This window comes from Salmo salar, chromosome 15 (genome assembly GCF_965601325.2).
Source record: "Salmo salar chromosome 15, fSalSal1, whole genome shotgun sequence".
NCBI lineage: Eukaryota > Metazoa > Chordata > Actinopteri > Salmoniformes > Salmonidae > Salmo > Salmo salar.
This window is the reverse complement of record NC_138305.1, coordinates 98,378,974-98,392,959: the sequence shown is the minus strand read 5'-3', so window position 1 is coordinate 98,392,959 and position 13,986 is coordinate 98,378,974. Positions and strand designations below refer to the sequence as shown.

General features: G+C 47.1%; 1 protein-coding gene across 1 annotated transcript in view; it reads right to left on the bottom strand.

Annotated features, from left to right (window-relative positions):
• Positions 1 to 13,986, bottom strand: part of LOC106572662 (low-density lipoprotein receptor-related protein 1) — a 237,152-nt gene that overhangs the window by 140,488 nt on the left and 82,678 nt on the right. Inside the window, 5 exon segments of the mRNA XM_082962191.1 lie at positions 1,091 to 1,253; positions 9,043 to 9,196; positions 9,976 to 10,082; positions 11,204 to 11,332; positions 11,967 to 12,086. Of these exon segments, the coding sequence (XP_082818317.1) occupies positions 1,091 to 1,253; positions 9,043 to 9,196; positions 9,976 to 10,082; positions 11,204 to 11,332; positions 11,967 to 12,086 (673 nt within the window).

The window sequence follows — 13,986 nt, the reverse complement described above, 5'->3', positions numbered from 1 at the left end:
AGAGGAGCGAGGAGGTAGAGGAGTGTGTGGGGATATTAAATTGAGGAAAGGAGGACTGACCGCATTATAATGTACTTCTTCAATTTATATTTGACCCCTCACATTCAAGATGCACCAAACCATTTTGACGTGCCAGCATCAACAAGGGTAAGTGATCATGCATGTTGCATGTGTGTGTATGTCTTAGAGGAGGAAGAGTTCTGATTGACTAAGGGCTGGGTGGGAGTCACCTGACTGACTAAGGGCTGGGTGGGCAGTCAACTGACTGACTAAGGGCTGGGTGGGAAGTCACCTGACTGACTAAGAGCTGGGTGGGCAGTCACCTGACTGACTAAGGGCTGGGTGGGCAGTCACCTGACTGACTAAGGGCTGGGTGGGCAGTCACCTGACTGACTAAGGGCTGGGTGGGCAGTCACCTGACTGACTAAGGGCTGGGTGGGCAGTCAACTGACTAAGAGCTGGGTGGGCAGTCAACTGACTGACTAAGGGCTGGGTGGGCAGTCACCTGACTGACTAAGGGCTGGGTGGGCAGTCACCTGACTGACTAAGAGCTGGGTGGGCAGTCAACTGACTGACTAAGGGCTGGGTGGGCAGTCACCTGACTGACTAAGAGCTGGGTGGGCAGTCAACTGACTGACTAAGGGCTGGGTGGGCAGTCACCTGACTGACTAAGAGCTGGGTGGGCAGTCACCTGACTGACTAAGAGCTGGGTGGGCAGTCACCTGACTGACTAAGAGCTGGGTGGGCAGTCACCTGACTGACTAAGAGCTGGCTGGGCAGTCAACTGACTGACTAAGGGCTGGGTGGGCAGTCACCTGACTGACTAAGAGCTGGGTGGGCAGTCACCTGACTGACTAAGAGCTGGGTGGGCAGTCACCTGACTGACTAAGAGCTGGGTGGGCAGTCAACTGACTGACTAAGGGCTGGGTGGGCAGTCACCTGACTGACTAAGGGCTGGGTGGGCAGTCACCTGACTGACTAAGGGCTGGGTGGGCAGTCACCTGACCAAAAGGACCAAGGGGAATACACACGAAAGCATCTCAGGGCACTTCTTAGGGGTCTCTGGGGTTGTTATCGGGGTAGTGCTCACCCCATGAAGGGATCCAGGGCGATGCCTTTAGGGTTGTAGAGCTCCTGATCCAGCAGAGTGACACACGTCTGGCCGTCAACATTGCACACAAATATACGATCGTCCACGTTGTCCTCAAAGTAGAAGTTTCCTGTCAGCCAGTCAATAGCCATCTGCTCCACATCTGGTGGGATAGAGAGAAGAGGTTACAGTGCCTTGCGAAAGTATTCACCCCCTTTGGCGTTTTTCCTATTCTGTTGCATTACAACCTGTAATTTAAATTGATTTTTATTTGGACTTCATGTAATGGACATACAGAAAATATTCAAAATTGGTGAAGTGAAATTTAAAAAAATTACTCGTTTCAAAAAATTATATATATAAAAAAAAACGGAAAAGTGGTGCGTGCATATGTATGCACCCCCTTTGCTATGAAGCCCCTAAATAAGATCTGGTGCAACCAACTACCTTCAGAAGTCACATGTGTGCAGTCTAAGTGTCACATGATCTCAGTATATATACACCTGTTCTGAAAGGCCCCAGAATCTGCAACACCACTAAGCAAGGGGCACCACCAAGCAAGTGGCACCATGAAGACCAAGGAGCTATCCAAACAGGTCAGGGACAAAGTTGTGGAGAAGTACAGATCAGGGTTGGGTTATAAAAAAATATAAGAAACTTTGAGCATCCCACGGAGCACCATTAAATCCATTATTAAAAAATGGGAAGAATATGGCACCACAACAAACCTGCCAAGAGAGGGCCACCCACCAAAACTCACAGACCAGGCAAGGAGGGCATTAATCAGAGAGGCAACAAAGAGACCAAAGATAACCCTGAAGGAGCTGCAAAGCTCCACAGCGGAGATTGGAGTATCTGTCAATAGGACCACTTTAAGCCGTACACTCCACAGAGCTGGGCTTTACAGAAGAGTGGCCAGAAAAAAAGCCATAACTTAAAGAAAAAAATAAGCAAACACGTTTCGTGTTGCCAAAAGGCATGTGAGGGACTCCCCAAACATATGGAAGAAGGTACTCTGGTCAGATGAGACTAAAATTGAGCTTTTTGGCCATCAAGGAAAATGCTATGCCTGGCACAAACCCAACACCTCTCATCACCCCGAGAACACCATCCCCCCCCAGTGAAGCATGGTGGTGGCAGTATCATGCTGTGGGGATGTTTTTCATCGGCAGGGAATTGAAGGCATCATGGATGGCGCTAAATACAGGGAAATTGTTGAGGGAAACCTGTTTCAGTCTTCCAGAGATTTGAGACTGGGACGGAGGTTCACCTTCCAGCAGAACAATGGCCCTAAGCACACTGCTAAAGCAACACTCAAGTGGTTTAAGGGGAAACATTTAAATGTCTTGGAATGGCCTAGTCAAAGCCCAGACCTCAATCCAATTGAGAATCTGTGGTATGACTTAAAAGATTGCTGTACACCAGCGGAACCCATCCAACTTGAAGGAGCTGGAGCAGTTTTGCATTGAAGAATGGGCAAAAATCCCAGTGGCTAGATGTGCCAAGCTTATAGAGACATATCTCAAGAGACTTGTAGCTGTAATTGCTGCAAAAGGTGGCTCTACAAAGTATTGACTTTGGGGGGTGAATATTTATGCACGCTCAAGTTTTCAGTTTTTTTGTATTTTTTCTTGTTGGTTTCACAATAAAAAAAATGTTTTGCATCTTCAAAGTGGTAGGCATGTTGTGTAAATCTAATGATACAACCCCTCCCCCCCCCCCCAAATATATTTTATTTCCATGTTGTAAGGCAACAAAATAGGCAAAATGCCAAGGGGGGTGAATACTTTCTCAAGGCACTGTTAGTATATGGGTGAGATAGACAGAGATATGTTTTTATTATTTTGGAACTTTTGTGAGTGTAATGTTTACTGTTAATTATTATCTACTTCACTTGCTTTGGCAATGTTAACATATGTTTCCCATGCCAATAAAGCCCTTAAATTGAATTGAATAGAATTGAGAGGAGAACAAGAGAGTTCGAGAGAGACGGCAACACAATTAACAACACAATTAGACCCAACCAAATCATGAGAAAACAAAAAGATAATTACTTGACACATTGGAAAGAATTAACAAAAAAACTGAGCAAACTAGAATGCTATTTGGCCCTAAATAGAGAGTACACAATGGCAGAATACCTGACCACTGTGAATGACCCAAACTTAAGGAAAGCTTTGACTATGTACAGACTTAGTGAGCATAGCCTTGCTATTGAGAAAGGCCGCCATAGGCTGACCTGGCTCTCAAGAGAAGACAGGCTATGTGCACACTGCCCACAAAATGAGGTGGAAACTGAGCTGCACTTCCTAACCTCCTGCCCAATGTATGACCATATTAGAGACACATATTTCCCCTTTAGATTACACAGATACACAAAGAATTCGAAAACAAACCCGATTTTGATAAACTCCCATATCTACTGGGTGAAATACCACAGTGTGCCATCACAGCAGCAAGATTTGTAACCTGTTGCCACAAGAGAAGGTCAACCAGTGAAGAACAATCACCATTGTAAATACAACCCATATTTATGCTTATTTATTTTCCCTTTTGCACTTTAACCATTTGTACATCATTACAACACTGTATATATACATAATATGACATTTGTAATGTCTTTATTCTTTTGGAACTTCTGTGAGTGTAATGTTTACTGTTCATTTTTATTGTTTATTTCACTTTTGTATATTATCTATTTCACTTGCTTTGGCAATGTTAACATATGTTTCCCATGCCAATAAAGACCCCTGAATTGAATTAAATTGAGAGACAGAGAAAGAGTTAGAGAGGATCAGACAGAGAGAGAGAGAGAGACAGACAGAGAGAGTTAGAGAGAGACAGAGAGAGAGTGAGAGAGAATTAGAGCGAGAGAGAGACAGAGACAGAGAGAGGTAGAGAGAGAGAGAGAGACAGAGAGTTAGAGAGAGACAGAGAGAGTTAGAGAGAGACAGAGAGAGAGTGAGAGAGAATTAGAGCGAGAGAGAGACAGAGAGACAGAGAGAGGTAGAGAGAGAGAGAGAGAGACAGAGAGAGAGTGAGAGAGAATTAGAGCGAGAGAGAGACAGAGACAGAGAGAGGTAGAGAGAGAGAGGAGACTAAACAAGAGCAGCATTGTAATTTAGGAGTTCCTGTCATGCTGTTACGTTGGCTACTCTAGAGGGTTGTCCACCACTTGAATGGAGTGACATACTTTGAGAGAAAGAGGGGAGGGGAGAGGAGAGGGAGAGAAGGAGAGAGAGAGCAAAACAGACAGAAAAAATCTCGGAGCTGAACTGACTCAAACACAGCCCATTAGCCCAGCCCACCCAGTGGGAGAGAAAGAGATGAACCCTCTCCACCAACCCACAGCCTGCTTGGTGACCTGACATGACCCAACCCTGACTAACAACCCTGCCTCATTCATATACTCTTTTCACACAACTGAGTTGAGCCAAGCCGAGCCAAGCTAAGCCAGGCTGTACTGGTTATGTATCCCCAAAGTTGCTGGAACCATGCTTAAAATGACAAGGTTAATCAGAGACAGCCCAGCAAAATACAGTTGGAATCGGTATGGTAGTGTAGAAAGGGTAACACTTGTCCATGGGAAAGACAGTCAACACACACTCACTCTGCCTGAGCACTGACTGACTGGCTGAATAGCTAGCTGACTGACTGGCTGCCTGGCTGACTGACTGAGAAGATTGACAGCAGAACGAGGAAAAATAGCTGGGTTTGAATGAAAGGCTAATGGTGTTATTTTGGAGGCTGTGGATCGTCCCTCTTGGTTTCTTCCAGCTGACTACCCGAGCAAGGGCTAGTCTCTGACAATGAGAGTCTATCTGTGAGAAGGCGGTTGGATAGGGAGGGTGGAGGAGCAGTTCTACACAGAGACCTAGCCTGTCCCATCCCACCCCCCTGTAGTCTGCTTGTCCCATCCCACCCCCCTGTAGTCTGCCTGTCCCATCCCACCCCCCTGTAGTCTGCCTGTCCCATCCCACCCCCCTGTAGTCTGCCTGTCCCATCCCACCCCCCTGTAGTCTGCCTGTCCCATCCCACCCCCCTGTAGTCTGCCTGTCCCATCTCACCCCCCTGTAGTCTGCCTGTCCCATCTCACCCCCCTGTAGTCTGCCTGTCCCATCCCACCCCCCTGTAGTTAGCCTGGGACAGGCTAACTACAGGGGGGTGGGATGGGACAGGCTAACTAGTTGGCCTGTCCCATCCCACCCCCCTGTAGTTAGCCTGTCCCATCCCACCCCCTGTAGTTAGCCTGTCCCATCCCACCCCCTGTAGTTAGCCTGTCCCATCCCACCCTCCTGTAGGTAGCCTGTCCCATCCCACCCTCCTGTAGTTAGCCTGTCCCATCCCACCCTCCTGTAGGTAGCCTGTCCCATCCCACCCCCTGTAGTTAGCCTGACCCATCCCACCCTCCTGTAGTTAGCCTGTCCCATCCCACCCTCCTGTAGGTAGCCTGTCCCATCCCACCCCCTGTAGTTAGCCTGACCCATCCCACCCTCCTGTAGTTAGCCTGTCCCATCCCACCCTCCTGTAGGTAGCCTGTCCCATCCCACCCTCCTGTGGGTAGCCTGTCCCATCCCACCCTCCTGTAGGTAGCCTGTCCTATCCCACCCTCCTGTAGTTAGCCTGTCCCATCCCACCCTCCTGTAGGTAGCCTGTCCCATCCCACCCTCCTGTGGGTAGCCTGTCCCATCCCACCCTCCTGTAGTCAGCCTGTCCCATCCCACCCTCCTGTAGTTAGCCTGTCCCATCCCACCCTCCTGTAGTTAGCCTGTCCCATCCCACCCTCCTGTAGTTAGCCTGTCCCATCCCACCCTCCTGTAGGTAGCCTGTCCCATCCCACCCTCCTGTGGGTAGCCTGTCCCATCCCACCCTCCTGTAGTCAGCCTGTCCCATCCCACCCTCCTGTAGTTTGCCTGTCCCATCCCACCCTCCTGTAGTTAGCCTGTCCCATCCCACCCTCCTGTAGGTAGCCTGTCCTATCCTACCCTCCTGTAGTTAGCCTGTCCCATCCCACCCTCCTGTAGATAGCCGTTCCCAGCTAGTGACCCCAGCAGTTATTTAAGCAATAAGGGTGTGTGGTATATGGCCAATATACCATGGCTAAGGGCTGTTCTTAGGCACGACACATCACGGAGTCCTTGGACACAGCCCTTAGCTGTGGTATATTGGCCATATACCACAAACCCCCGAGGTGCCTTATTGTTATTATAAAATGCTTACCAACATAATTAGAGCAGTAAAAATAAATGTTTTGTCATACCCATGGTATACGGTCTGATACCACGGCTGCATTCAGGGCTTGAACCACCCTGCTTATAAATCCTGTAATAAACTGGGTGGTTCAAGCCCTGAATGCTGATTGGCTGACAGTCATGGTATACTCTATGTTATGTCGTGCTTAAGAGCAGCCCTTAGCTGTGGGATATTGGCCATATACCACACCCACTCAGGCCTTATTGCTTAATTATAGCCTGTCCCATGGCTCTGTGACCACTTCCAAAGACAAACCCCAGGTTGGATGACTGAACAATGTTAAACCATGATGCTACAGGGCTATTCGACAGCGGCACAGAGATAGCCTGTTCCCAGATCTGTTTGTGCTGTCTTGCCAACTCCTATGGTCATTGTCACACCAATGGCACGATAGCGCAGACAGATGGGAGACCAGGCTAGGGCAGAGACATCTGGGCCTGATGTGTCCCCATTCCTCTGGTCTACAGAGATTCAAAATAAAAGGACTGCCCCGCTCTTATTTTACCAGGCTAGACAATTTAGAACAAATTCTTATTTACAATGAGGGCCTGGCAAGAGGAAAAAGGCCTCCTGTGGGGATGGGGGATTAAAAAACAAACAATGTAAGACAAATGGCCAACACAGACAGAAGACACAGGCAACAGCTCAAATACAACAGCAGACAAACAGTGGATGTGTGTGTGTGTGTGTGTGTGTGTGTGTGTGTGTGTGTGTGTGTGTGTGTGTGTGTGTGTGTGTGTGTGTGTGTGTGTGTGTGTGTGTGTGTGTGTGTGTGTGTGTGTGTGTGTGTGTGGTGAAGTAAAACGACATTCTTTCTTACATAAGGCAATGCAAACTAGTGACAACTAGAAACAACTACATGTCTCAACAACCTGTTCACCTATTTGTCCTGTGAACTCCTCCAGGGACACCAGGTCCTGTAGTTGTAGGTTGGCTTGGAGGGAATTCCAAGACCAGGGGACTGAGCAATCAAAGGACCTTTTTCCATTGCTCGGTATACATTTTCGGGACTCTTAAAATATAACAAGATTGAGATCTGAGTTTGAATGTGTTTTCATTTCGAGCTAGAAGACAGGATAGATAAGATGTCAGTTTTCCTGAAATGGCCTTATAAATAAGAATGTACCAGTGTTTGAGCCTGCGTGTTGCTAGTGATGTCCACCTAACAGCACAGTAGAGATCACAATGGTGAGTTAGACTTCTCTGATTGGTGTCAAGACGAAGGGCTGCATGATACACAGAGTCAAGAGCCTTCAGTGTAGCGCTTGAGGCACATACAGTAAATAGTATCACCGTAGTCCAACACAGAGAGAAAAGTACAACTAATCAACTCCTTTCTGGCGGCAAAGGAAAAACAAGCTTTGTGCCGGTAATTAAACCCAATGCGCAGCTTGAGTTTCCTGACAAGGTTCTCTCCACCCAAACTCCCAGGTATTTGTACGTTTTGACTTGCTCTATAGAATGTCCTTCCAACATAGTAATTACGTAGTTTAGTACTGTTTAGTATTGGGAAATACCATTCATTTTGTTTTAGAGGAATTCAGAACAATCTTCAAACCGTACAGATTCTGTTGAATAATGTTAAAAGTTGTTTGAGATTTTTCAAAAGCCAAAGTCAAACTGTTGCCACTTAGAGAACAGTGTCATCCACGTAAAAATGTACATCAGCTGTCTCAATATGGCTTCCAATGTTGTTGATATAGATAATAATAAACAACAGGGGACACCCAAGCACAACTCTACGGTGTCCGACATACAACCATCTGCCTTAACACACTGGGTTCTATAGCTAGTTCACAAACCACTCCAGAGCATGACCAGTAATCCCAACACACTTCAATCTCTGCACCAAGACAGTATGGTCCACAGAATCAAACGCCTTTGACAAGTCTGAATACATATACACAATGCTGCTTCCCATCCAGGGCACAGTGTATGTGTCCACTAGTCTAGGTTCAGTCACCCAGAAGGACAAATTCAGATTTGACATTCTGTGATAATAATTGTAAAATAGAATCCAGAGAGCCAATAGCAGATGGGGGTGCAGAGTAATTTAGCACCATGTCAGGACAGCACTGTTCTTGAACAGGAACCTTTATCACAATATTGCTGCGCTCATCATTTCTGCTCTGCACTTTAATGCAGATTTCGGAGTCAGGCGCCGCCGAGTGGTATTGCATCACGTCTACAGTGTGTGTGTGTTTATGTGTGCATGTGTGTGTGTCCTTCCAGTAGGAGCGGTAGGTAGGCTCCTCTACTCATGGTGCAGGATGCATGTGTGTGTGTGTGTGTGTGTGTGTGTGTGTGTGTGTGTGTGTGTGTGTGTGTGTGTGTGTGTGTGTGTGTGTGTGTTCTCTACTCACGGTGCAAGCTGTGTGTGTGTGTTCTCTATTCACGTTGAAGGCTGTGTGTGTGTGTGTGTGTGTGTGTGTGTGTGTGTGTGTGTGTGTGTGTGTGTGTGTGTGTGTGTGTGTGTGTTCCCTACTCACGGTGAAAGCTGTATGTGTGTGTGTGTGTGTGTGTGTGTGTGTGTGTGTGTGTGTGTGTGTGTGTGGTGTGTGTTCTCTATTCACGTTGAAGTCTGTGTGTGTGTGTGTGTGTGTGTGTGTGTGTGTGTGTGTGTGTTCTCTATTCACGTTGAAGTCTGTGTGTGTGTGTGTGTGTGTGTGTGTGTGTGTGTGTGTGTGTTCTCTACTCACGGTGCAGGCTGAGTGAGATGTTAATTATCCTGATGTCGTTGACAGTCTTCAGCTCAGGGATGGAAGCACACTTCAGGTGGGTGTTGGCGGACGAGTCGCCCACGTCGATCCAACACACCGTCTCCTGGGCGAAGTTGAAGTCCATGGCAGTGGTCTGTTTTTCAACAATAATAATATTAGCTTGGGTTTTATATAGCTGCTTTTCAAAGACCAAAAAACGCTTCACAATAGTTTCAATTTACAGTTAAAAAGTACAAATCTCAGAGGATAAGACATAATCAGCATGATAAAACTCTTATTTCCAACGTGGTCAAGGTGTAGGGGTTAAGGTTAAGGATAGGGATAGCTAGGGATATGGTGAGTGGATAGTTAGATGACATTTTGTTAAATGCGGCAAATACAACAGGTGTAGACCTTTCAGTGAAATGCTTACTTACAAACCCTTAACCAACAATGCAGAGCTTTGAAAAATAAAATAAAAATGTGCTGAATAAACTAAAGGAAAAATAGTAACACAATAACATAACAATAACGAGGCTAAATACAGGGGGTACCGGTACCGAGTCAATGTGAAGGGGCATCGGTTAGTTGAGGTAATTGAGGTAATATGTACATGTAGGCAGGGATAAAGTGACTATGCACAGATAATAAACAGAGAGTAGCAGCAGTGTATGTGAAGAGTGTGAAGGAATGTGCATGAATGTTTTGTGTGTGTCCCCATGTGTCCCCTTGTGTGTCCCCCCGTGTGTGTGTGTGTGTGTGTGTGTGTGTGTGTGTGTGTGTGTGTGTGTGTGTGTGTGTGTGTGTGTGTGTGTGTGTGTGTGTGTGTGTGTGTGTGTGTGTGTGTGTGTGTGTTGGAGTGTCAGTGTAGTACGTGTGAGTGTGTGGTTAGAGTCCAGTGAGTATAATAAGGAAATGAAAAAGAGCTCTAACCTTCTTGGTGCTGATGGCCGGGAGGCGGGTGGGCATGCCACTCAGAGACGTACAGCGGATGTCATTGAGGTTAGCGATCAGCAGCACCGGCAGCTGTTCCACAGGATCTGAGAGAGGGAGGGAGGGAGGGAGGGAGGGAGGGAGGGAGGGAGGGAGGGAGGGAGGGAGGGAGGGAGGGAGGGAGGGAGGGAGGGAGGTCGAGGGAGGGATGATGGTGAGAGGAGAGGGATAAAAGGAGAGGGATGATGGTGAGAGGAGAGGGATAAAAGGAGAGGGATGATGGTGAGAGGAGAGGGATAAAAGGAGAGGGATGATGGTGAGAGGAGAGGGATGAAAGGAGAGGGATGATGGTGAGAGGAGAGGGATAAAAGGAGAGGTATGATGGTGAGAGGAGAGGGATAAAAGGAGAGGGATGATGGTGAGAGGAGAGGGATAAAAGGAGAGGGATGATGGTGAGAGGAGAGGGATGAAAGGAGAGGGATGAAAAGAGAGGGATGATGGTGAGAGGAATGAAAGGAGAGGGATGATGGTGAGAGGAGAGGGATACAAGGAGAGGGATGATGGTGAGAGGAGAGGGATAAAAGGAGAGGGATGATGGTGAGAGGAGAGGGATACAAGGAGAGGGATGATGGTGAGAGGAGAGGGATAAAAGGAGAGGGATGATGGTGAGAGGAGAGGGATACAAGGAGAGGGATGATGGTGAGAGGAGAGGGATGAAAGGAGAGGGATGATGGTGAGAGGAGAGGGATACAAGGAGAGGGATGATGGTGAGAGGAGAGGGATACAAGGAGAGGGATGATGGTGAGAGGAGCGGGATAAAAGGAGAGGGATGATCGTGAGAGGAGAGGGATACAAGGAGAGGGATGATGAGGAGAGGAATGAAAGGAGAGGGATGATGGTGAGAGGAGAGGGATACAAGGAGAGGGATGATGAGGAGAGGAATGAAAGGAGAGGGGAAGAAAGGTCACATAGCTCTGACATATCTTCCTTGTAAATTCAATTGTAACAGCATTAGAGAGTGTCACGCCGTACAAATGTGATTCCTCCAATAATAACACAGCATGACAAGACCAAAACAAAACAAATCAACTGAAACACAGTTATTATTTGGTCTAGCTTTAGTCTATGACAAGTGTAGACTACACGTCTGTACAGTATGTTGATGTTCGTTTGTGTGTGTGTGTGTGTGTGTGTGTGTGTGTGTGTGTGGTGTGTGTGTGTGCCTCACCGTTCTTGGCCTTGCAGGAGCGGTTGTCTGGCTGCAGTAGGTAGCCCTCCACACAGCTGCAGGTGTAGGAGCCCTCGTTGTTAGAGCACGTCTGACTGCATGTCCCGTACACGCTGCACTCGTTGAAATCTGAAGATTCAGGCAGGGCAATATCAGTCAGTATAGTGAGTCAGTACATCAGCCAGTCAGCCAGTCAGTCAGTCAGTCAGTCAGTCAGTCAGTCAGTATAGTGAGTCAGTACATCAGTCAGTCAGTACATCAGTCAGTCAGTCAGTCAGTCAGTACATCAGTCAGTCAGTCAGTCAGTCAGTACATCAGTCAGTCAGTCAGTCAGTCAGTCAGTCAGTCAGCATCAGTCAGTCAGTCAGTACATCAGTCAGTCAGTCAGTCAGTCAGTCAGTACATCAGTCAGTCAGTCAGTCAGTCAGTCAGTACATCAGTCAGTATAGTGAGTCAGTACATCAGTCAGTCAGTCAGTCAGTCAGTCAGTCAGTCAGTCAGTCAGTCAGTCAGTCAGTATAGTGAGTCAGTACATCAGTCAGTCAGTCAGTCAGTACATCAGTCAGTCAGTCAGTCAGTCAGTACATCAGTCAGTCAGTCAGTCAGTCAGTATAGTGAGTCAGTCAGTCAGTCAGTCAGTCAGTCAGTCAGTCAGTCAGTCAGTCAGTCAGTCAGTCAGTCAGTCAGTCACTGGTCAGACATGGGACTGTTGTCATATGTTTACTGTAACTTGATGTACATATCCAGGACTCATGAGTCTTACCTTTGCATGTCTTTCCATCCTGGCTGACTTCATAGCCAATTTTGCAGTAACACTTGGGCCCTTGGTGTGTTACTGAGCAGTTGCCCTCGCAGCCATGGTTGGCACAGTCTGGTCCAAGCTCTACCACAGAGAGAGATCACAATCATATTAAACACATCGAAGGAAACCTGATTGGAAGCAAACGGCATGGTTGACACACATGCATAAAAACAATGTCTAAACATTTTAGAGATTACTAATGTTACTGTCTCCACTACAACAAAACAATACTTAAATAAATGTCCTTGAAACATTTAATTGAGATAGTGTAGAATTCCATTCATTCCTATGGAAGACTGCGCCTACTGGGGAGTACCAATATGGCCGACCGGTGGCTTCAAAGCCTCTCAATGGCCAATACATAGCATCAGTAATCAAGGGTTTATATCAAATCAAATCAAATGTTATTTGTCACATGCACCGAATACAACAGGTGTAGACCTTACAGTGAAATGCTTACAAGCCCTTAACAAACAATGCAGTTTTAAGAAAATACCCCCCCCAAAAAATAATTACTAAAATAAAACTAACTGCTAAAAATAATAAGAATTAAAAGTAAGAGATAAGAATAACAAATAATTAAAGAGCAGCAGTAAATAACAATAGCGAGGCTATATACAGGGAGTGCTGGTACAGAGTCAATGTGCGGGGGCACCGGTGTCGAGGTAATTGAGGTAATATGTACATGTAGGTAGAGTTATTAAAGTGACTATGCATAGATAAAAACAGAGAGTGGCAGCAGTGTAAAAGAGGGGGGCAATGCAAATAGTCTGGGTAGCCATTTGATTAGCTGTTCAGGAGTCTTATGGCTTGGGGGTAGAAGCTGTTTAGAAGCCTCTTGGACCTAGACTTGGTGCTCTGGTACAGCTTGCCGTGTGGTAGCAGAGAGAACAGTCTATGACTAGGGTGGCTGGAGTCTTTTTCAATTTTTAGGGTCTTCCTCTGACACCATCTGGTATTAAGGTCCCGGATGGCAGGAAGCTTTGCCCCGGTGATGTACTGCGCCGTACGCACTACCCTCTGTAGTTGCCATACCAGGGAGTGATGCAACCAGTCAGGATGCTCTCGATGGTGCAGCTGTAAAACCTTTTGAGGATCTGAGGACCCATGACAAATCATTTCAGTCTCCTGAGGGGGAATAGGTTTTGTCGTGCCCTGTTCACGACTGTCTTGGTGTGCTTGGACCATGTTAGTTTGTTGGTGATGTGGACACCAAGGAACTTGTAGCTCTCAACCTGCTCCACTACAGCCCCGTCGATGAGAAACATCTCCTTTGTCTTGATCACGTTGAGGGAGAGGTTGTTGTCCAGGCCTACCACTGTTGTGTCATCGGCAAACTTAATGATGGTGTTGGAGTCGTGCCTGGCTGTGCAGTCATGAGTGAACAGGGTGTACAGGAGGGGCCTGAGGGGCCCCAGTGTTGAAGATCAGTGTGGCGGATGTGTTGTTACCTACCCTTACCACCTGGGGTCGCCCCGTCAGGAAGTCCAGGATCCAGTTGCAGAGGGAGGTGTTTAGTCCCAGGGTCCTTAGCTTAGTGATGAGCATTGAGGGCACTATGGTGTTGAACGCTGAGCTGTAGTCAATTAATAGCATTCTCACATAGCTGTTCCTTTTGTTCAGGTGTGAAAGGGCAGTGTAGAGTACAGATGATTGCATCATCTGTGGATCTGTTGGTGCGGTATGCAAATTAGGGTGGGTCTAGGGTTTCTGGGATAATGGTGTTGATGTGAGCCATGACCAACAATTTCAAAGCATTTCATGTCTACATACGTGAGTGCTACGAGCAGATTACCTTAGTGTTCTTGGGCACAGGGATTATGGTGGTCTGCTTGAAACATGTTGGTATTGCAAAACTCATACAGGGAGAGGTTGAAAATGTCAGTGAAGACACTTGCCAGTTGGTCAGCATGTGCTCGCAGTACATGTCCTGGTAATCCATCTGGCCCTGTGGCCTTGTGAATGTTGACCTGTTTAAAGG